We start from the raw sequence: 24,148 nt of genomic DNA, 5'->3' as shown, positions 1-24,148 counted from the left end.
TGTTTTTGTTTTTTTTTTTTGTTCCTGTGATATTTCATTATGTATAGAGTCCCTTCAGGTAACATACACATGTACAGTTAATCCAGTTTTTATTTTATTACAATGATTGTAATTAGAAAGTTCGTGATAAGTACAGTTTTCAGTCCGTTTTCAACCTTCATAAGAAATAAAGAGAAGATATTTTGTACATACAGAAAGAAAGAACTGTTCTCAGGTATACAACCACAAAATGAATTAAGGTAAAAACAACAAAGCTGAGAAACAAAAACGATGAAGATGAAGGACAGTGTAGATCACTACTTTTAAAACAATTGTATCCAATGCTACGAGGCTTATTAACAATAACAGTAAAATATGCTATTCTTTGTTTTTTGCTTTATGACAAGTGGTACATATTTCATGCCGGCATGTTTAGTACGAGAAAAATTGAACAATTCACCAAAAAGGTGGGTTCTGCAAAGTATTTCGATCGGGATAGAGGGCGAGTGATCGAATTTGACTGCCTCTTGGTCATGAAAGAGAGCGAATCTATAATAGGAGCAGACATTTTGCCTTGTATACAGGTCACCTATACAGACCCCTCAAAAGTTGTTTCATGGGTTTTTTAACGTGCAGACAGCGCGGGATTCTCTAAACACGGGGAAAAGTCTCCATTCCAACGATCAATTAATAATATCTACTTATCTGCTTGATGTTGATAAAATGTAAGGGTTGTTTAGGGCAGAATCGCATACTGACCACCCGATCTTGCACCAACTTACTTATTAATATACTGACCACCCGATCTTGCACCAACTTACTTATTAATATCTATGTGTGAAGCTTCAAATGAAATTAACTTAAAGTTATATAGCATCTCAAAAACTGTATTATAAAGGAAAAAAATATCCTGATTTTTTTTAACGAAAATATACACTCCTAACTTACTTCTTTATCATAATGATAATTTGTTGTTTAAAATGATGCATTAAATGACAAAACATGTATCGTTAGAGAAAAATCCTTTATAAATGTTTTGATGTAAATATAAACATGATGAAGGAGACATGTTGACAAGTAATAGAATAATTTGGTACAAGACTATATGTCAAAGTTAAATGGTGTAGATTGTGTGTCCGGGAACAATGTGGTGTAGATTAAAATTACGTGTTCGTAAGAGGAGAGGAATGAAAAGTGAACTGTGGAATTTTCCGATTCAGGAAGAGGTTAGTAAATAAGATTTTATAATGCTTTTGATTATAATATACAACTAAACTGTCTTGTTATGCCGCAAATATTCAAAATTTTCTGTTAAATTAAAACCACATATGGATGTCAAGGTGAAACTCCTCTGGTTATTTAGATGGTATCTTTGGGATAAATGAGTGAGAAGACACAGATATAGTTTAAAAATTTATTTGAGATGTTACCTTATTCAATACATGGAATTATCAGATCTGAGACCTGGTGTGACTTCACGTTTGTTTGGGGTCTAGTCAACTGCAGATTGGTCCGACAAAAACATTGAATAAAAGAACGTGAAATAGTATGGTGAAATGATTATAAAAGCATATATTCTAGAGGAATTATTGTTTAGTTTTTTAGTATTTAGCATTTATCAAGCCCGGCGCGAGACGTTTGCCCAAAAAATGTTGCAGACAGCAACCAACGAAATCCATAAAATCACAATCTTATGACATAGGATAGACACATAAATAATGTTTCGGATAAATATGTTTGTGAGGGATCAAACTGGAACAAAACAAGTATATAATTATACAGTATACTTTTCATTTCATTTTTTAAAAGCCTTCTGCTTGTATTAAAAGTGTGCACATCATTTTGACAATATCATATCAATTGATAAAAGTTCAAGTTGATCTTCGTGTTCTTATAAACCTCATTCATTTACTTTGATGACTTTATTTCATCTTTTATTTGGTTGCTTTATAAAATTTATTACAAAGTAATAATAATGTAAATCCAAATTTAAATAAAATAGGTTAGTCGCTTATAATGTCTAATTTTAATCGAGGCTCTCGTCAACTATATACATCCAGTTCAAATTACAACACACATATCTATTAAATCATTCATACATCGAAAAATAGAAGTTTTGTATTTCATTTATAAATATTTATCAGTGACCGCGCATCTATATGCACTGTGTCTCTTTGTATGTACATCATCGTGTGACATCAGTGCTCGGTTAGACCTGGGAACAGTATATCTAACAATACATGCAATATATATGTTCCTGATTAGACCACTGAATTTTTTTTTTTTTTTTTTTTTTTTTTTTTTTTTTATCAAATCACAATATTCAACAATATCAAAATTTTTTTTTTTAAATTTAGAAATTTATGATTTGATGATTACTTTTCAAAAGAGAATACATTATCAATAATGAGATCGGCCAACTTTTGCACCCCCCTTTTTTTCTCAGATAGTTGACCTTATAACCTCTGACGTCAAAACAATAATATACAAAATCAGAATCCGAACAACAATTATAACATAGAATTTGATTGGCCAATATTTTCATTTTATCCAATATAATTCTGTTTTACAAGAGGTCGTATAAATTCTGACAGGTGTGACGAAAAAGGAACTGAAAGGTAACGATAGACAAAGTAAAGAAAATATAATTCAATTTTACGTATTTTTTATCGAAGAAACAAGTGTTAATGCTTATGTATTTCCTTCTTATCTCACTTTGACTGCAGCAGTTTAAGTAAGGGAAACTTATTATGATTTTCATCGTCAAAAATGTCATAAAACACAGGTGATTGATGAACATATTTAAGGAATGTGAACATGTATATGTTATACAATAAAATGTAATATGAAAATGAAAATGTGAATGTTTAATCATATTGATAGAATATTTGGAATTTTGAAACTTAAATAGGCAGTTAAAGCACTGTGTATAGGTTTCATTCAATACTATTGGGCCACAGGCACTTAGTTTCATTAGATGGTAAAGGCCACAAGTGCCTGTGTAATGCGGTAGGTCTTTTCACCACCGAACACCAGTGACCACCGCACACCGCCGAACACCACCGCACACAGCCGAACACATTAAAATACCATAGAACACACCTAAATGTATTGTATTCATCTTTATTTATGTATGTTACTTACCTTCTGAACGAGGATGAATATGTTTATACATATATATATACATAAATTAATAAGAAATAAAAACAAGAGAACCAAAAAGGCTACGCGGGTTATTCAGTGTGCACCACATTTTTGATGTTATTTCTTCATAGACAGAAAAAATATTACAGTCATTCCTTAATGAAATAAAATACATACAGAAAATTACCAAGTGATAATAAGATATTGCTTAAACTGACTTTTTTGAGTTTGATATCAATTTTCACTGAGTAAAATAGTTAAAAATGACTTTGACTAAGTTCAGAATATTTAACTTCTTCACTTCTTATACAATCATTACAATTGGTTATATAAATAGCACATAGCTGGCGACAGACCACAATTAATTCCTCTATTAGTTCTTTATAACGTTTTGTCATATTAAAAAAATTTTACCTGCTTTTTTTGTCAAATCTTTTGTGTGTGTAATGTACAGTACAAGTCCAAAAATATATCCAACTTTCAAAAAAATTGCATGTTTACATCTTACAAATTTAGCCAATACACATCCATACCCCTGAGAGGGTGATGGAGCGGATTGTTACCCGAGAAAATATTGTGAACCCAGGCAAAGCCAAGGTTGACATTGTCTTTTCCAGGGGTAACAATCTGCTCTATCACCCTCTCAACTATGTGTTATTTAATTTATTAGACTGAATATTCTGAAATAACTATCTACTAACATTCAAATTCAAAGTAATAAACTATAATGTCTTGTACATAACAACCACACATATCTAATAAAGTGCACAACTGATTAAGCATCTCTGTGAAGGTTAATAGAGTATTAGCCATGGGATATAGTAGATTATATCCCTCATATTAACCAATCAAAATCTTGCACTTTGACATAAAGTATAATAATTAAATTCAACACATTTTCAGTTGAATATGCTTTGTCTTAGTTGAGATTATTAGGTAAATACATTCTTTAAGGTGATTAAGAAATTGTTGAGCTAATTTTTATTTCACAATTTACCTAGATGTGTATTCTCCTAACAATGTATGTAAATCTGAATGTCAAATGTTCCCGTGTTTAAAAAAGTCCAATTGGAAATTAAGAAAAGGACAACTACATGTACATGTAAATGTACCACATAGAAGCATATTGAATTACATTATGCACCTGTCCTAAGTCAGGAAACTGATGTTCAATGGTTGTCGTTTGTTGATGTGGTTCATAAGTGTTTCTCGTTTTTTATATAGATTAGACCGTTGTTTTTACTGTTTGAATGGTTTTCCACGTCATTTTTGGTGCCCTTTATGGCTTGCTGTTTGGTGTGAGCCAAGGCTCCGTGTTGAAGACCGTACTTTGACCTATAATGGTTTACTTTTACTAATTGTGACTTGGATGGAGAGTTGTCTCATTGGCACTCATACCACATTTTCTTATGTCTATGTATGAAATCATTTGACAAAAGTAAATTTCAAATTAAGCAGGTACATATGTACATGTAATTCCTGTTGACGTTTTTGACAATAAACAGTTAATTATTATAAAAACACCACATGTTATATCAGGAACATATATGCAATGTATAGTACCCATGTATGTCTCTTTATATACATACTCATCACCATGATTGGCTAATAAAAAAAATCTAAATTTCTTAAGATATCATTAGACCCTCTAATCAACAAATACAAAATGATAAGCGGTTTTTTACTAATCATACACTTTTTGCCCCTTTGGACCAATAGATTTTACAAGGTCAAGCAACACATAAAAGGCATTCCAAAAAATTGTTAACAATGTCTCAGCAACTAAGCATTTTTATGAAAACTTTACTGAACTATATTTTGTACATGGTATGATTGAAAGGATTACATGTCTGTCTGGCTGCCTCTGGCAGGGTTCATCTGACCTTGACCTCATAAATACATTGATCATTAATAATGTTAAGTTTGTGTGATAGTAAAGCCTTCCTATTACAAACTTTCAACATAAATTCAATCACAATAAGTAAAGCAGACGAGACATTTCAGTATGTGCACTCATGTTTTATTGATTTTTCTACTGTAACGAGGACTTCATCCTCTAATACAGAACATGAGGTACATTGAATACATTGAATACCACCAGATGCAAAAAAAATATTTGATGCCATAGTGCTAAAGTGATGTCTGTATGATGTGAACAAGTCAAGTGTGTAATCATTTTCTTCCAATTATTGACAAAAATATTCATTTTCTAAAAAAATATTATTTGAATTGGTGATGAATTGCAATGCAGATGAAATTATTATTTTGTTCATCTGATATCATCGCTACATGTATTGGTGCATACTCAGTTTCTATATCATATATGATTGTAAATTACTGGGCCAGTAAGTTTCTATATCATATACAATGTAAATTACTGGCCAGTATATATTATTTCACTGTCTGTAGCTACATATTTACTAATAATTGATGGTACAAATGTATTTCTGTTGAAAGTCAAATGGAGGTTTTGTTTCATTCTCACATTTGTGTTGGTTAGAGTAATGATAAAGTAAACTCATGATCAACTGTCAAATATGAACTATATGAACTCCGTGTTGAAGACCGTACTTTGACCTATAATGAAATTGAGAATGGAAATGGGGAATATGTGAAAGAGACAACAACCTGGCCAAAGAGCAGATATATGTTATAACAACCAAAGGCCACCAATGGGTCTTCAACCAGTGAGAAAATCCCACACCCGGAGGTGGTCCTCAGCTAGCCTTTTATAAATTGTGACTTGGATGAAGAGTTGTCTCATTGGCACTCATACCACATCTTCTTATATCTATATATGATTCAATTTTTCATATCACAGATAGGCAGGTAAAATGTGAATAGGTCAATAATAAATTTAAGTAGCTAAGATCTGGTGTACATAAAACCTTACTTTTTACGATGACAGTGGTTATATTGGTGCTTCTGTTATTTTTGTTGTTGCTTATTTGTGTGTTAAATTTGTTTGACAAGTACAAAAATGTTTTTCTAGCTATCTCATAATTTTGTGTACTATTCCCCTATTAAAACGCAATTAACTCTCAGATGCCCCTTTGGATGCCACTAAATAGTGAACCATTAACTTGTGATTGTCCAGTATATTTATCATGTTTATATCGAAACTACTAAAATAAGGAAATTCAGGTAACCTTGACATATTAAACAAAGGTTTTTGATTTAAATCTTATACATTTTGTTCACATAAGACTTTTTTGTAGTCTGCAAATGTCACCACTCTAGATCCCATTTTATTCTGTGTAAACCTTTTTGTTTCAAAAGATAAATGCAAGCGGATTTTTGTAACAACATTCGGAATATCTTCTCTACAGAGTGTGCTTAGAATTTGTATAACAATGCTTTGGAAATAATTCGTTTTTATCACATTTTCATGACTTTAGTAAAAACAAGGCATTTTTCCTGTATATTTTATCTAATTGAAAAAAAATCATTGGTGAATTGTTCATAAAAATTGGCACAAATAATCTTCATACATAATAAAGCCAAAAGTCATTTTTAAAACGAGGGTTACATGAACTCGTTTTCAAGGTTTTCAAGATAGATCAGTCTGAATGATAAAAATCAGTCGAAAAATGCATCTTTTCCTGATATGTCACAGTTTGACGTCGTGAAAAATAACATTTTACGATAGCAACGTCATTATCTCCACTGTAACTGTATCGTATGCCCTTAATAACTTACTGTCAGCAAATGTGTTGTATAGGAGTCAAACAACATATTTCTAGCTTCTTTCTGATTGTTTTGTTTAAAAATAAAGTTTTATTCTTATTCAAACACTGGACTATATTTTAACCAGATCGATGCCTTCAATCCAATTGAAGGATTAATTGCCAGGTTATTTTAAGTTCAGTTGCTTTTAGACCCTAGGGAGTCAACATTGCATACCTTATCCCTAAATGACTGGAATTAAAATTTATTTCTATGGTCAATGTAGTTTTACATCATTTAATTTTTTATCTGTAAAAAAAATCAGTTGCATTTGCAGTTTGTTTCAGAATTTATTTTGACGAACAGTGATGGATTGTTTCAATTTTTCTGCAAAATGTAACCTCTTTCCATTGTATAAAGCAGTTGGAAGAAAGATTTTGTTTTGGGATTTCCTGTAGAACAATTAAAAGATATTTTTTAAAATTCTCAGAATGAATACACCATAACTTTAAAAATGTTAAAGTACAATGTATATACACTATTGTGTCTGCACTTGCATTGGTTATTATCTAGTGTTTATAATTTCTATTTGACAAATGTATACATGTTTTGTTGTTTGTAAATCAGACTGTGACTGAAATAATTTAACAGATTCCTAACAAAAATCTTTTTACCACAGGATCAATTTAAGTAATGTTATCACTATAGATTAATTTAAGTAATGTTATCACTATAGATCAATTTACTCTTCCTATTTTAATGTGATGCTGAATCACAACACAGATATTTATGTGATAAATTTGAAATAGATACATCAATGAAGGAAGTTTATTTACCAAACACTCACTACAGTTGTCAGTTTATAATCTTTAGTACCTACCTTATCAGGCAATAATACTTAGAAATGATATAAGTAGCTAATATTTAGAAGTTATTGAGGAAGAAGTAGTTTTTATCAAAAATATTTTTTACATTGTTATGAGTAATTATTAAAAGAAATTTAATTGTAACTGACACCATCACAGTTTAAAAGTACGAGGTATGTACATGGTTAGAATTAACGTGATTATGATTTCCTTAAGATACATGTATATGTAATAATAATTATATTTCTGCATGCCAACATGTTTCCATGTACTATTGATAAAAGAAAATTTGGAGAATGAACCTTAAAGGAAAAAGATACTTCAAATTACAAGTGTACATGTATTGATAGAAAATACATGTATCATTTCTTTCTTCTTTTTTTTTATAAAATTTGCTGTTTTGCAAATGTTTTGTTAATTTCATTTGTATAACATTTGTCCTGTTTTTGTCCCATGTGCATGATGTGTGACATGCTGCTGCAGGGGACATAAAAATATTGGGTGTCTATCCAGGCTTGATAAAGCTCAGAGCTCTCATGTGACAATTTTTGTCAGATTTTTATGGAATTTACATCTACATGTAAGGTTAATATCAGCAATCTATCAGACAAGTTACAAAATCAGTGCCATCAACTATTTTTGAAATAGTCCTGTCACTTGGAGTTATTAATCATATTGAACATAGCATGGTTATAGTGCTCTCATATGTACAATTTTTGTCAGATGAAATTTATATCAAAGGTTTATATCATTAATGTCTCAGTCATGTTCGAAAATCAGTGTTGATTGATTATTTTTTTCAAGAGTTTTGTCACTTAGAAATGTAAAATTCTATATGATAATTACATTGTGATCGCTCTCAAGTGTACAATCCTTGTCAGATATTTATGAAATTTATAACAAAGGTAGCATTGTCTCTGACTAATTTCGAAAATCAGTGCTGATCATCTTTTTTTTAAAGATATGACCACTGGAAATATTAATTATATTGAAAATTGCATTGTTAGTGCTTTCAATTCTACATTCCTCTTAGATATTTATAAAAAGTTAAAAAAAAACAAAACAAAAGTTTAGTTATGCCCTTTAAGAGATAAAATATGTGCAACATGGGGGACTTTGAAACTCGGTTTTTATTTAAATATATTTTATTATTAATTTGTAAAAAACATACCAGTTGTTTTGGTGATATTTAGATTCTAGATTTTGTGTTTCTGTAAAATAACAAGATTTTAAAAATTTCCCAATAATTTATTAAGTTCATTGATTTATTCCTTTTCATGTGTGAAAGGATGGAACTCAAAATAATTTAAGGAATCCAAAAGTGAAAGTTAATTGTCAAACTGCAATTAATGACACCCAGAAAAATTGCACAGTATTTGTTTTCATCGTTAGATTTGTTTTCATCGTTAGATTTATACATTTCAGAATAAAAATGAGGCTGCAATAGATGGAAATTGTGGTAAAATGGCCGCCACGGAACCAGATGAAATTACTATAATTGGTAATGTTGTTTTTTCAATCTGAAGTTACACAGTTATTAATATTTGTTAAGAAGGAAAATATATTAGATAAAAAAACATATATATATGTACTTCCATTACATTTTGTTTTAATGCTGCACATAGTTACAGAATTATTGTGACTTAAAAATATATGATAATTCAGAAATTAAATGTTTCATGTATGATGGAAATGGGTTTTTTGGAACATTTTTTATTTACTTTTTTTCTGTTTCTCTGAAATTTTATGGCTGAAACTGAAAGGAACACTAAATTGCAAAGTTCAGTGTCAAGTTAAAAAAACTTGCTATTAATTTTTGCTTTTATATTTTACAGTGGTTGCTGGAAAAGGACTTCAAGGAAAAAAGCAAGGTATTTAATACATTTCAGTTATATTAGATCATAAAAGTTTGAAACTTCAAAAAACATAATAGATAGGAAAAGTTTTATTTTTAAAACTATTGTTTGTCTTAAAAAAAAAGATCAATAATGATAAAAATTACATCTTGAAATATAAGAAAATATCTTTTGATATAACATATAAAACAGTAAGTGTGTTAAAGCTTCATGTACTATATTATTTTCAGGTCGTCATAAGTTTTCTGTAATATTTGGTGTGGGAAACAGAAAGTACAGAACATGTGTTGTAAAAGATGCTGACGGATGTCCAGAATGGAACGAGGAATCAGTCATGTATGTTCACTTCTACAAAACATAAAATCTACCAAATTCTTCTTTTGTCAAACTTTGAAATACCTTAGTTTATGATATTACTGAATAGTATCGTCACATAAAATGTATAAATATAAAACATGATTAACGTACACTTCCGTAATATTGTGTGAAATTCTAAACCAGTTCATGAAAGATATTATCATAATATTCTTTGAAATTTCTTTAGGTTAATACATATTTGATGGCTATGTCATCGTACATGATGTAGGATTTGATCATTACTACATGTTCCTTCAGGGATACATGTATAGATGATTGGATTCCGTTGATACTATCAAGATATACCGGTATCGGGATATATAGGTATCAATGATGGTGTATTGTAACATACCCTCAAGTCTAACATCAAAATATCTTATTTACCTGATTACAGATTCCATCCTATATTAATGCATGTTTTACATCTGATTGTGTGAATTAGATATTTGTATGATATACAATGTCTGGCGTTTCAGGCTTAGTGAATGATTAACACTATTTAGCTTACAAGATTTGTTTTAAGGACCATATTTCAGTGTAAGGATTTATTTGTTTGAGTAAAATACAACATGTTCTTCAGGATAACAACTTGCCTTAAAAGAATACTATGCTTTTGTTGAAATGTTTTTTTATTGTCTTTTATCTGTGTTACTAAATGTATATATAACATTGTACAAAGTTAGACTTGCAATTTGGAAAGGAAAGGAAAGTTATATACGGAACTTATCAAAAACCAAACATCAACATAAACACAGAGACAAAACCCACTATATTATATAACCTTAAAAAAGGATGAGCACCAAAACCCTTTTTTTTGAGAGATAATTAATAAACAATAACCAGAAAAAACAACTTTAAAAACATTGACGGCCTCCTCATATACTTTTTTTATATTCTATTTTCAATTTGTATTCTCTTTTCACCAAGTATAAATGATTTGGATTTTTGATCTCTTTTTTAAATATCTTCCATGTTCCCATAAAAATCCTATTATTGCACCTGAAATTATAGTGACATACAATGTATCATGACATTTTACATGTATGTGTCTGCAAACTATTGACAATATTTGACCATCTGTTTTATTGCAATTTCTAACATTATAGAAATAAGGAGATATGGTATGATATGATTACCAATGAGGCAACTATCGACCAAAGACCAAAGGCCATGGATGATTATAACCAAGATAACTACAGGTCAATGTTCGGTTTATCAAATCCTCTACGGTATAGCAGGATAGAAGAGACCCTGCTGAAGATTCAAATTCAAAATTCCTTTCATCAGTATTTCGCTTAATTATATTTCTCCAAAACAGTCGCCTTTATCTCATTCAGTCTTTGAGATATACCCCTTGTTTGAGATCGAGAAAGTTATCATTATTGTAGGTTCTATAATAACAGAATTTTGTTGAATTGTTTTGATTGGAAGAAAGAATGCATATTGATCAATCAGAAAGCAACTATCATAAGCCTTTAACATCTTACCAGGTATTTCGATTATCAAGGAACAGAAGTTATTGACAGCATAGATTTTTCAACTTGCCCCTTGGCAGAGTCACTGTAGATTTTAATTGCCATACTGAATTTTGTCTTCAATGGGCAAACGATTATTTCAAACACTGTTAAATTCAACATTTTTCTACATTCTTGTAAAAATTTCTACCTATAAAAGTTTGTAAGCAAAAAATTGTGGATAAGAAAATGTTAATTCATTATAAGTGTTATAGGGGATGTCACAAGTGTATGAGTACTCAAGTATGGTGTAGAACATGCATATGTGAAAAACCAATATTCTGTTTGACTTTTGATGAATAAGCAAGTAGTAATCATATGATGGACATACAGTGTTTGTCGTTGGTTCTTGTCTATCATATTTGTTTTTCCGAAATTGTTTTGTTATAAATTAGGCCGTACATTTTCTTGATTGAATTATATTGTTTCACATTTTTATGTTTGGGCCTTTTATAGCTGACTATACAATATGGGTGTTTCTCATTGTTGAAGGCTGTACAGTTGCCTATAATTACTTACATTGACACTTCATTTACACTCTGGTGGATAGTTGTCTCATTGGCAATCATATGACATCTCATTATTATTATATACAATCCATATTTCTTGTATACTGTTTTGCATTTAGCTGTATATATTACTTGTGTGTCTGATTGATTAATTTTCAATATTCAGCATCAAATATTACATACATGTACATATTCAGGAAAATAACATGTTAATGTCATGAATAAAAAGAGAAGTTATATTATGATTATTTTTTGTAGACAAGTCAACAATGTTGCAGACCAAGTATTCCTTATAGTCACAGAAAAAGAAGATATCTTAGGTCAAATCAACATTCCTGTAACAACGTTGTTAGGACCACCAGGAAGAGTGATGAAGAACCCATTACAATCCCACAAAAAATGTCCTAGTCCCAAAGGAGAACTTATTTACCAGTGCTTTGTCTCAAAGTATAGACCTTCATTTTTCCCAAATTCAAGTACACCCAAACACACTAGTATACCAAATGTATATGATAAACATAGGAATGGTATGACATCATCTCCAATTATGAGACACAAACATGAAAAACGAAGGGGTAGTACGGCTTTACAAACATTAAACAAAAAGTTTTCTAAGTCTATACATGACTTGTTTTCATTTGCAAGAAGTCCAACACAAGACAATGATGATAAGAATGTGTCAAATTTAAGTAATGGGCGTTCAAGCAGTATTGGATCAGGTATGAATAATGCTGGTAAACTACCCATAATTCATAGTGTCACCCCGTCAGATGCATTGATCGATGGTGGAACAAGGGTCACAATCGAAGGGAAAAATCTAGGTTTATCAAAGGCTGATATAATGGAATTATTAATCTGTGAGGTGGATCATGCTGACTATGTAGAGTTTGAATCTTCTTCAAGAATATTTTTAAAGATTAAACCTTCCACGGCAGGAATAGGAGATATAATTTTAGAGACTGAGTCAGGAGGGATAGGAACATTGAAAAATGGTTTTACATATGTTGATCCAAATGCTCCCTCTTCACCCTCAGTGACTGGAGATGAAAGTGATACGAGTAGTTCTAACACAAGATTTTCTATAGGGGATGAAGAACTTAGTAATAATGTGATCACACCAGCCTCACCTAAAGTACCAAAATCACCTAAAGTGAAAATGTGTGTAAGTATTTAAACCTAAACTTAACAGGGTGAAATATGGATAAGTACAATAGTATACATGTAACAGACTTTTGTGTCAGGTCTAAATAATGTTTATTCAAAAAAAGATGTCTGTCATTCAGGTTAAATATTTGGGTTCACCTGATCAAGAAGGTCAGAAAATAAAATATATAAAGTATGAAGACCTTTCAACATAGATTTGTTGTATAAATTTAATGTTAAGTTATCAATTATATTGAAGTCTCTAAAATACTTGTATTATATATAGTTTGACAACAGACATATTTTACTTGTGATTACGATGGTGTATAAAATAAACTCTGTTTGAACATCCAGTGGTGAAATATGTTTTAAAGGTAAATGCATTAACTTAAAATACTCTGAATTTACAATTTGTTTGTAAATTGGCGAAGCACATATATACTTCAACATAAGTGTTTAAAACACATGTAAACTTGACCAGTAAACAGCCTGGAAAATAAACATGTGCCAGGTGAGCTGTCTGTGTATGTAGGAAATCTGTATACACATGTGCCAGGTCAGCTGTCTGTGTATGTAGGAAATCTGTATACACATGTGCCAGGTGAGCTGTCTGTGTATGTAGGAAATCTGTATACACATGTGCCAGGTGAGCTGTCTGTGTATGTAGGAAATCTGTATACACATGTGCCAGGTGAGCTGTCTGTGTATGTAGGAAATCTGTATAAACATGTGTCAGGTGAGCTGTCTGTGTATGTAGGAAATCTGTATACACATGTGCCAGGTGAGCTGTCTGTGTATGTAGGAAATCTGTATACACATGTGCCAGGTGAGCTGTCTGTGTATGTAGTAAATCTGTATACACATGTGCCAGGTGAGCTGTCTGTGTATGTAGGAAATCTGTATAAACATGTGTCAGGTGAGCTGTCTGTGTATGTAGGAACCCTGTATACACATTTGTATTGCAGGATACACCCAAAATGTGAATCTTATTACATGTACATGGCAGGTATTTGAATGCTAATTGACTGATTCTCTTCATTTCAAGCTGTTGGCTACATAATGAAACAGTTGATGTTCATTACTCTAGATGTCGGAAAATGTAAAAATTTTACCATTGCCAATTATGTCCAATAATTGCTCAGGACTGTTAAAAAAACATTTCCATGCCCTTGGTTTGAGGCAAGAATATTTGAAGTTGAAAATCATTTAACCCTTAAACAAATTACTTATATTGTCATACAGTTTCTAGTTCCATGGTACTAGGCACACATGTTACAGAAAAGTCTATCATTTCCCTTGATTTATTCGAAGCAATACTTGTGAACAAATCATGTACATTTAAAAGTTTTTTAAAGAATTTTTCACCAGAATTCTTTTTTTAATTTATTTTAAATCACAATTACTGATCTCAAATCTTTAAACTGACTGCATCTATAAAAAGGACAATTCTTCTTCTAGCATCATGAGCAAAACATCTTACTTTTGTTTGTTTTATTAGTCATTCACTGTTATAAATATTTTAGGTCACATTGCCAGATGTTGATAGAAATAACGATTCAGATGGCAAGTCAAAAAAACATTTTCTCAAACATATCAGAAGGGCAAGTGAAGGTCATGTTCTGTTCCAGTCAAAAGGTCCAGGTAGGAAATTTCTTTTAAGAGTTTATTTTATACATTTGAAGCAAAAATTTATAGGGGAACTTTGTAATCTGAACAATTTTTTTTTACAAAAAATATCATCAGGTGAAAATATGTTCATGACTTTTTATAGTATTTGTACAAATTTGAGCCCTTTATATACCATATAAAATAAACTTTTATCTTCAATTTACAGTTATATCAGTGAAATGATACATTTGACCAACTATGGAAACTGCATTAAAGTGTAAAATCAAGTGCTCTGAAAGGGTAAGAAGCGCCTGATAAAAGGGATACAACTCTCTACAATTTGTAGAAGAGGGACGAAAGATACCAGAGTGGGAATAAAGATTAATTACAAAATGTGGACAATTTTGATCCACATCATAACCAGACTTTTGATTTAAAATTCTTATAGTTAATAAATCATTTTTCATATTTTGACAGTACAAGCAGTAGTTCCACAAGTAAATATTGAGTCACTACAAGCAGAAATTGCTCGCTTAAAAAAGGATAATAAACAGATTGATGTACTAAAAGATGAAATTGAATGTAAGGATAAGTATATAAAATGATATCAGCATTACATCACATATTGATTTCATTTTTTAAGCATCTTTGTCAATAAATACCAAGCAAAAACAATGGTAGATTTCTGAAAGCACCTGTTTCTGGAGTCATCTTCATTGGGTGCAAAGAAACGAAAAAGTTACAAAAGGCAAAATATAAATGTTAGTGGCCTATTAAAACAGAGGAGCCAAAACTGTCTGAGGTCAGTTTTGACTGAAGGAGTTGCTCCTTAACACTATTATATAATTTTTTTATGTTTTGATAATAAACTTTTTTTAGAAGTAAAAAAATGTATGTATTTCTTCTAAAAGTTACAAATTTATGGAGAAGTGCAAAACTCAAATACTTTTTAACATATCAAAACTGTCTTTTTTGTAAAATGATTTATAGAAGTAAAATTAGTTTATATCTGTGACATTTACTTGAGCAGATTGTAATTGAACTATCAGAATTTCCACTCCAGCTGTTAAAAATATTTTTTATTTTACAATCAAGCTTACTTCTTTATGTCATTATGTCAAACTAAGTGATGTATAGGTAACATATGTGAAAAATAATAAAAATGTCACATGAATAGAATATATGAATCAATATATTATAAATTCTCTATCTGATTTAACTTTGATATTATTGTTTACATTAAGAAATACATTTTCATTGGTTTTAGCATATAAGAATACTAAATGTTGTTGAAATTATAATTGAAGTGTTATAATTGGTTATGCAAATTACACTCATAAATGAACTTTTGATTACCTCGTATTCTATATACCAGCTATTTAGTGTAAATTTTTCTGAAGTGTAAATTGTATTATCTATGCATATATTTTTTTAGTGGTTTGACTTTTAAATGTTTTTCTTGATTTAAAAATAAATGTATGTTACAGAAAGGGCATGCTGGTAATTAAAACTGGTATGTTTATAGCAAAAAGTGACAACTCATAAGATGAATAAACGACTTAGAAATTGTGGAAAATACCCAACACATAAATAACTTGATTTAAACTAAAGTACTTTATTTTTTTTCTATTTTTAGCATTAAAAAATGACAAGAAAGATATGAAGGTCTACATTGACAAACTTGTTGCTAAAGTCATTACACATTGTCCGGAAGCTTTGGCTACTGATGATGATATGGAATTCAAATCTAAGTTTGGATAGTGAAATCTAAGCGAAGAAAAAATGGCCTGTGAATCCAGCATTTGTCTGATCAGGGATTTATCTGGAATTTCAATTTACAGTCATGAAAATCCAGTTCAGGAAATCTCATTAGGGAATGATGGTGGACATATTGTCTAATACAAAGGATATATGAAGTGGACTTTTTTTGCACAAAACCATGTTTTTTACACAAATAATTCAACCTGTTATCTATTTTATTATTAAATAATGTGAAATACATCATCATTTAAAATATCTTCAGTTGTTCCTGAATTCCTTTTTTTTCTTTTTTTCAAAGAATTCTTCAATAGACAGGATATATTAGAAAGGTTAGTCAATGTAATTGCTTAACTTCTTGCAAGGCAATTTTTAAATAAGAGATACTAATATGTAATATTAGGGATCATGTTACAAAAATAAGGCTGCATAAGTGATACTATTTAAAGTTTAGTAGGGGGAATATCAAATGATTGTATGTGTGCAAGAATGAAGAAATTAAATGCATATATCTTAAAACCATATTTGTTACCTTGTTTACTGTGATATTGTTATTATTATATTACATTGTGGTTAAATTTTGCAACATAGTAATTGCAGCCTAAACAAATTTGTTATTATTTTAAATTGTCTTTCACAAAAATGCTGTGCGGCATAAACGGACAATGGCATATGAGTGTTGAATACTGTCAATCAACTAATTGTTTCCTAAGACATATAAATTATTATACATTGTCTCTAAATATCAAATTTATTTGTATAGGAATTAGAAACAGATAGAATGCGATGCTATGCCTAGTATTTGTATCCTGTTTCTGAGATGAGTATAAATAATATTTATGTTTTGAGACAATTGTTTTTTTTTTCTGTTTATAATGCAACTTTTAAAACTGTTTAGAATAAAATATTTTGTGTAGAAATGAAGAATTTTGAATTTGAAAAGGAGGACATAGAAATTTCCTAGATTTTTTTCTTTTTTTTTCCGAAATACTTGTTCATCGTTCATTGTAAGGATGAAATTTCACTGTTTTCATTGTGTTTTGTCATGATGTAAGCCTTTCTTAGAGATTGAAATAGTTTAGGAAAATGTTTATAATATTGATTTAATCTCAGCGATTATTGCCATGTGATTGTCAAGTAGTGGTCATGTAATCTTATTGCCTTTTTTGGTAAGCAAATTTCTTATTGAGTAGCTTTTAACAAAACAGTATGAAAGAAATATGATCAGACATTATTTAAAAGAATTTAAAAATTTCTCGTCCCAAAGCCAGTTTTAATATTCTGAGTACATGTTTCAAATTTCAAATATTAAAATACAGACAGAAAAAAAAGCTAATGTCTTGATGATATTATATGCAAAAACCATCTGTAATCTCACCTTTGAAATTATGTGGATAAAGTCTTGGAAAGTTATAATTATTTTGTGCTCTAAGAGTGTCACGAAATAGAAGTTCCTTCATAATATAAGTTCCAAGTGGAAGAAATATTCTGTATTATTATTTCCATTGGAACAAATATTACAGTATGTGTTCCTTACGGAATAAAGGGTATAGAATATTTGTTCCAACAGGAACATATATTATGACTTTGTTTATAACAAAATTTCCAGTGGAACTTCTGTTAGGTGGAACAAATATACGTTGACAAGAGAAGTAACTTCTTAACTGCAATAATTGTTGTTTGCCTAACAATGGAAAAAGGTAGAAGTGGCAATTTATAAAGATCTGATAGAACATTTAAATGAAAATTCATTTTGTAACACAACATTTTTTAAATACGTATGATTATATAATTACACCATTTTCCTTTAAGCAGATACTGGGTCCATTATCTGAACCCACAATTACAGAATGTTGTCAAGTAAGATATTTGTATTCAGCAAAAAAATTATAAGAAATTCCCTGATGATTGCAGTGTGTGTGCCTTTGTTTAAATATGATTATGCATAAATTATTTTTCTATGGTTTTGTAAGAATCATGAATCAACAGAACATTTGCAAAAAAAATTGTTAAAAGTGTGGTTTTTTTTTCACATACATATTGTATATTGATTTTCCTCAATTAATGGGAAAGCAGATCTGTATATGTTTTTGAATAATCATTTTATATTTTATAGAAAACAAATTAACATCAAGCTTTTTGCAAAATTTATTTAGTTTGGATAAACAGAGAACTTGGAACAAAAAAGATGGATTGTTTATGCACCTATGAATTTGCTCATTATTTGGACCAACATTGTAAATGATTTTTGTTAGGCCTAATATTTTTTACATTGATTGATTGTTTTAGTATGTATTATATGGAACTATCATTGTGCTTGCTATTATGCTAATATTTTGTGCTTATATTTTATTGCTATTACGATGCATTTCATGTATGTGGTTTATTGTTGCCATTTTATGCAAATTATATATTTGTACATAAATCGTACAATAATAATACATATCATATATTTTTGCTTTTACATGTTTTATCTGTTTGTTATCAAATTGTTATTTGCATCAAGAAACAAGATCTGAAAAACTGTATTTCTGAAAACTTTTATTCGTTAATTATAGATCTGAAATTTTAGATAAAATTAAACCAGGTTGTTTCTAAAGTTCTGAAGTGTACAGTTCTTTTATTTTTTTATATAAAACAATTTTTTTCCAACAAATTATATGAAGTCATTTTCAGTTGGGTTTTGTAAAGCTATGTGTTTATCTGGACAGGAGTTCAGTCTAAATATACCGGTAAGTGTTGACAACAAAATAAATGGACAGTGTTAAGATTATTTATGACAGAAAAGGTCTGGATTTTTTGTGAATTGAATATAAATGCTTGCTTCATTCCCCAAATGTTTTGGACACAGTTAAAAAAAACTGTTACTTTCAAGGTGAAAACTTTGGATAAATTGGATGAGAAATGATCTCAATATATATGTTTTTTTTAAATTATCATTTTATAATTTACATATGATATGCAGTAATATGTGATTCTGTTCACTATTTCCACAATACTGTTTGTGACTACACTGTGTTGGTGAATGTGTTTACTTTCTTCCACATTGTTATTACTTTCCATTTTTTGATTTTTTAGATTGATGCTTAACAATATTACTTTCCATTTTTTGATTTTTTAGATTGATGCTTAACAATGTTATATTTGGGACCAATTAATAAGATGTGATTTTTAGCTTGATTGCATTGTCAGTGTTCACAATTCTGGTTATGCATTGTAATCAAATTGAAGTAAAAAAGTTTTTAACCAATCAAAGTTAAACCAAATGTGAGTTGTTCATTAGACTTGTTTTCAGCTATGGTATTTTTTTTATCTAAAAAATTCTTGAAGTGCTCAACAGAAGCTTTTCGGAGGAATTATTTTATGAAGGCTGATTTTTTTCCCTCACTTTTTTGTGTTCAGTTATACCAGTGTTTTGTGTTCATTCATACATATGATATGTCCTTGTATAATTTGCTTCTACAGAAATTACTAGGCTCATTTGAATAACTTATATAATGATCAGATTAATAACTATTTATTTATTTAATTTGATATCAACACCATTTTCTTAGAAACATAGACATGAAAGAAAATATACTGTGACATTTTCATAAAATCTAACATCTTTTGATAATTTATCTTGTATATTGGGGTTTTTTCTCACCTGCGACGAAAGGTTCCGAAAGAGAGACATAGGGATTGCTTTTCCAGCGACGGCTCCAGTGTCAACAATTGTTAAGTTTTCTGTTTAAGTTAGTTTGATAGGAACAACTTGTGATAGATCATTGATATTTAATATAAAGTTACATTACTATCAGTTCAAATTAGTTTGATGACATTTTTGAGGCCCTGCCCCTAGGACATGGTCCAGTGACTTTGAATTAATTAGCAATTTTCAATGTTAAATTTTCTGCTTAAGTTAGTTTGATAGGATCTACTTGTGATAGATCAATGATATTTTGTATAAAGTTGCATTACTATCAGTACATATCAGTTTGACAACTATTTTGAGGCCCTGCCCCCTAGGACATGGTCCAGTGACTGAATGAATTTGCAATTTTCAATGTTAAGTTTTTCTGCCTAAGTTATATTGATAGGAACTTCTTACAATAAACAACGATATTTTCTATAAAGTTACATTACTGTCTGAACATTTTAGTTTGTAGACCATTTTCAGGCCCTGCCCACTTGATCATGGTGCAGTGAGCAATGTTGCTGTCCATCAGATTGTTCTTTTTTTTAATTGTATGCCAATAGGTGAGACATATCTCGGTGTCAACAGTTAATTTTCAATTATGATTTGTTCACAAACACCACAGTAAATTATTTTCTATCAGTTGCAAACCTCACAGGTTGAAGTTGATGTTCAAAACTTGAGTAAAAAAAAAAAATTAACTAAAATTTTAATCTTGAAAACTACTTAAGTTAACAGGTGAAATTATATATAATTTACCTATATGGTATATACACTCATCTGTTCTGACACCTGCTTAATATACAAATATTATTAGATTATTATACGATTTCATTTAGTCTTGGATACTGTGCTTTAAGAAAAACATCTCATGTTAACTTTTGTCTTTTTCCTTATTGTGTAAATGGACAATAGTGTAGTGTCTTATACCTTTTTGTGAAAATGGACAACAAATGTGTTGGTCAGCATAAATACATGAGTGTGAAAATGTTGAGTTGTTATGAAGGTTTATAAGTAAGTTGTTTATTATCAGTATCGTATTTATTTTAATTATAGTATATTTAACATGATAATCTTATTTAGCATCTAATGATAATGGTGCTGTATGTACACAGTATTTATATTTCATGTCAGATCTTTTGATCAGGCTGTTTGTGTTTTTTTCTTAATTATAGATGAGTGTTCTAGGTAGGAGAAAAAATACAGTATGTTCATTTAAGTAGGGAATATTTGATTGAAATATACAGAATAACCTCTGGAAAATTCTTGGTAACAGAGACCAATTAAGTTCTTTAAGACCAGGTGTAATGGACGCATAATCCTAAAAAAACATATTGCCCCCCTATTAATATAGAGGGACATAAAATAATTAATTCCACATTACTGGATAACGGGGCAGAAAGAACATTATTTTTACAGATGACATGAATACTTTAAAAAAAATACTTCCAAAAGCATTGTAAATTCAACTTAATATGTCTCAATCCGGATTGAAATGTTATCAACAAATGTGACTTTTCCAATTTTTTTTTTTTTTAAATGAACTGGCTGTTGCCCTAGATACACAAAAGGATAAATTTATTTGATTCCAATCTGAAACCACTGGAACAATCGCTATTAACATCATGATAGTCATCCTCATTGTTTCTGGTAAATGATAGGTGAAAAAACTATTTAATTTGTCCCTATTAAAAATAGCTAAATGTTCTAGAAAGGTTTAAATTTATTTGAAAGGGTTTAAAACTAGGAGAGCCAACTTATATTTATTTACTAACAAGATTTCTTTCATTCTAACTGGAAAATTTAGTAGTGGTCAATAAATTGGATTTGAGAGTGCCATATATGGATGCTTTTAGTTAGTCAGAATCTAATGGTGATAGAACACTTTCTTGGTCCATGATGTGAAAGTCTGGCATTGCAGTCCCTCACTTGTTACCATTGATTCATGGAGATTTTCCAGTATGCAAAAAATTACTACATAATTTTGCTGTTTAGAGTTAAGGCTACCTATGATCATCACCAAAATAATACTTTATCTGAAAGGAAGATTTAAATTCTTTATTTATTCAGACATTGATTATGATGGAATGAGGAGCACAAAGATTTCATTGTTATTTTTGCACACAGATTGTGATTTAAATTTTGAATATGTTAATTTTGTAAAACACATTATTTGCGTTGAGGGTAATGAGATGAAGTTAAAGCTATTGTTTGTTCTATCTTTGTTGATATACCTCATATAAAGTAAATAAACAAATAAACAAATATCAAGTATTTTATTTTTCAATCTCATATTGTCAGTTTTCAGGCGGAAGGTGGTTGTCTCCGGCTTCTTCCACTAATAAAAATTGACCGCCACAATAAAGCCAATAGTGTTGAAAGTGGTGTTAAACACCTATAATCAATCATATTGTCAGATGAAATGCAAGCCTGTTACAATTTCTACCAGTAGTATATTTGTAACTAGTGAGTATGAATAGCATTGTTTACTTATAACATCAAATTAAATTAAATCTATTAGTTTTCATTTTCACTTTTTAAAGAAAAACGCACAAATCTCTAAGTATAATGTGTGGGTTTGGGTTGATTTTAATGTATAAAGAACATTGAAATGTCCCTAGTGTGTTTTCTGCTTCTGTTTTCCTTAATTGCTGTACCCTAATTTATGACGTTTTTACCTATTATGTCTGTTTGTTTTGCTCACACATTGTTTTCAATATAATGGAATTCTATGCGACTGTCATACAAGTGAGAGGTTTCGCTAGCTATAAAACCAGGATTTAACCACCATTTCTACCTATGGAATTGCCTGTACCAAGTCAGGAATTTGATAGTTGTTTTCCATTCGTTAGATGTGTTTGAGCTTTTGATTTTGCATTTTATAAAGGACTTTCCGTTTTGAAAATCACTTTGAGTTCGTCATTTTTGATATTTTACTTTTTTCTCTAATAAGTGAAATGTTGTCCAATACTTTAAATTTAATTTGATGTTATAATTATAAAAATAAGAAGATGTGATATGATTGCCAATGATACAACTCTCCACAAGAGACCAAATGACACAGAAATTAACAATTATAGGTCACAATACAGCATTCAACAATGAGTAAAAATCAGAAAAGAATATACAAATAAATTTAGTTCCATTTTCAGAGGAAATGTAAGAACTAATGTGGCTGCCATCTTTAATGATGGACAGACTGCCTATAAGATAAGGGGTAGAATGCCAACAGAATAAAATCAATTGTCAATTTCTTTAGTTTGATATTCAATAATTTTCATATTAAGTATATTTTGAGATTATGACGTATAGTCGATCATTTACCCTGTTGTTATGATTATTTTGATTTTAGAGTTATGATCCTGTAATACATTATTATATTATACCCCCACTTTAAACAGTTGGGGCTATATTGCATTCATTTTGTCTGTCAGCTTGTCCAACAATTATTTCTGTCACACATTGCTCAGGTCTGATAGAAACTTCTTGTTTGCGGTGGATGTTGAGCAGCCATGCATTATCCTGTTTGGGGTACTTTGAATTTTAAAATATGTTGAATAAACTTCAAATTTTTCGTCACACATCTCTCCAGTACTGCTAGTCAGAAAACTTCATATTTCATCAGCAGCTTGACAGTGAAAGAGATGAAACTTGTTAGGTCTTTTCTGATATGTCTGACACCTATTCCTTTTTGTCGATACTTTGAATATTTCAACATGTTGAATGAACTTTCACACTTTTCTCAAAAAGCATTGGTACAGAATAACTTTATATATAATCAGCAGCTTAGCAGTGATTAGTTGTAACTGTGTAAGTGCTTTTCAAATACTTTGAATTACGAGTGGGGCATGCTAAGCACGACAACACATGCAACTTCTTTTTTTTAGGCCCCTGCCATAGGCAACTTTAAGTGTTATCCTTGACCGTCTGTCCCATTTTTATTTCAGCCCTCTTACTTAAGTTTTACTCATCTAAATTTTATGAAACTTATACACAATGCTAAGAACCAAAACTCGCAGACAGAGTTCAAATTTGTGCAGTGAGTCACTTACTGTTCTAGAGTTATTCCCCT

General features: G+C 30.1%; 1 protein-coding gene across 3 annotated transcripts; it reads left to right on the top strand.

The window, feature by feature from the left end:
* Positions 1-1,092: 1,092 nt before the first annotated feature.
* On the top strand, positions 1,093-22,343 carry LOC127736050 (uncharacterized). 3 transcript variants are annotated; one of them, XM_052246546.1, is made up of 8 exons: positions 1,093-1,205; positions 9,081-9,156; positions 9,491-9,526; positions 9,742-9,847; positions 12,150-13,053; positions 14,558-14,675; positions 15,120-15,224; positions 16,279-22,343. In XM_052246546.1, exons 1-8 carry the CDS (start codon positions 1,125-1,127, stop codon positions 16,401-16,403), a joined length of 1,551 nt encoding a protein of 516 aa, XP_052102506.1. In that variant the 5' UTR covers positions 1,093-1,124; the 3' UTR covers positions 16,404-22,343. The 3 variants fall into 3 exon arrangements, with proteins under 3 accessions (XP_052102506.1, XP_052102508.1, XP_052102509.1); XM_052246548.1 differs by lacking the exon at positions 1,093-1,205 and adding an exon at positions 2,540-2,597; XM_052246549.1 differs by lacking the exon at positions 1,093-1,205 and adding an exon at positions 2,580-2,612.
* The last annotated feature ends 1,805 nt before the right edge of the window (positions 22,344-24,148 follow it).

Source organism: Mytilus californianus, unplaced genomic scaffold, assembly GCF_021869535.1.
Source record: "Mytilus californianus isolate M0D057914Y unplaced genomic scaffold, xbMytCali1.0.p SCAF_3, whole genome shotgun sequence".
Lineage (NCBI taxonomy): Eukaryota > Metazoa > Mollusca > Bivalvia > Mytilida > Mytilidae > Mytilus > Mytilus californianus.
Note: the sequence above shows the minus strand (reverse complement) of the source record. Positions and strands in the feature narration are given on the sequence as shown.

Coding starts and splice junctions, on each gene's coding strand:
- LOC127736050 (XM_052246546.1), top strand. CDS start 1,125: ATGTGGTGTAGATTAAAATTACGTGTTCGTAAGAGGAGAGGAATGAAA. Junction 9,848..12,149: donor TGGAACGAGGAATCAGTCAT/GTATGTTCACTT, acceptor TATTTTTTGTAG/ACAAGTCAACAATGTTGCAG. Junction 15,225..16,278: donor ACTAAAAGATGAAATTGAAT/GTAAGGATAAGT, acceptor TTCTATTTTTAG/CATTAAAAAATGACAAGAAA.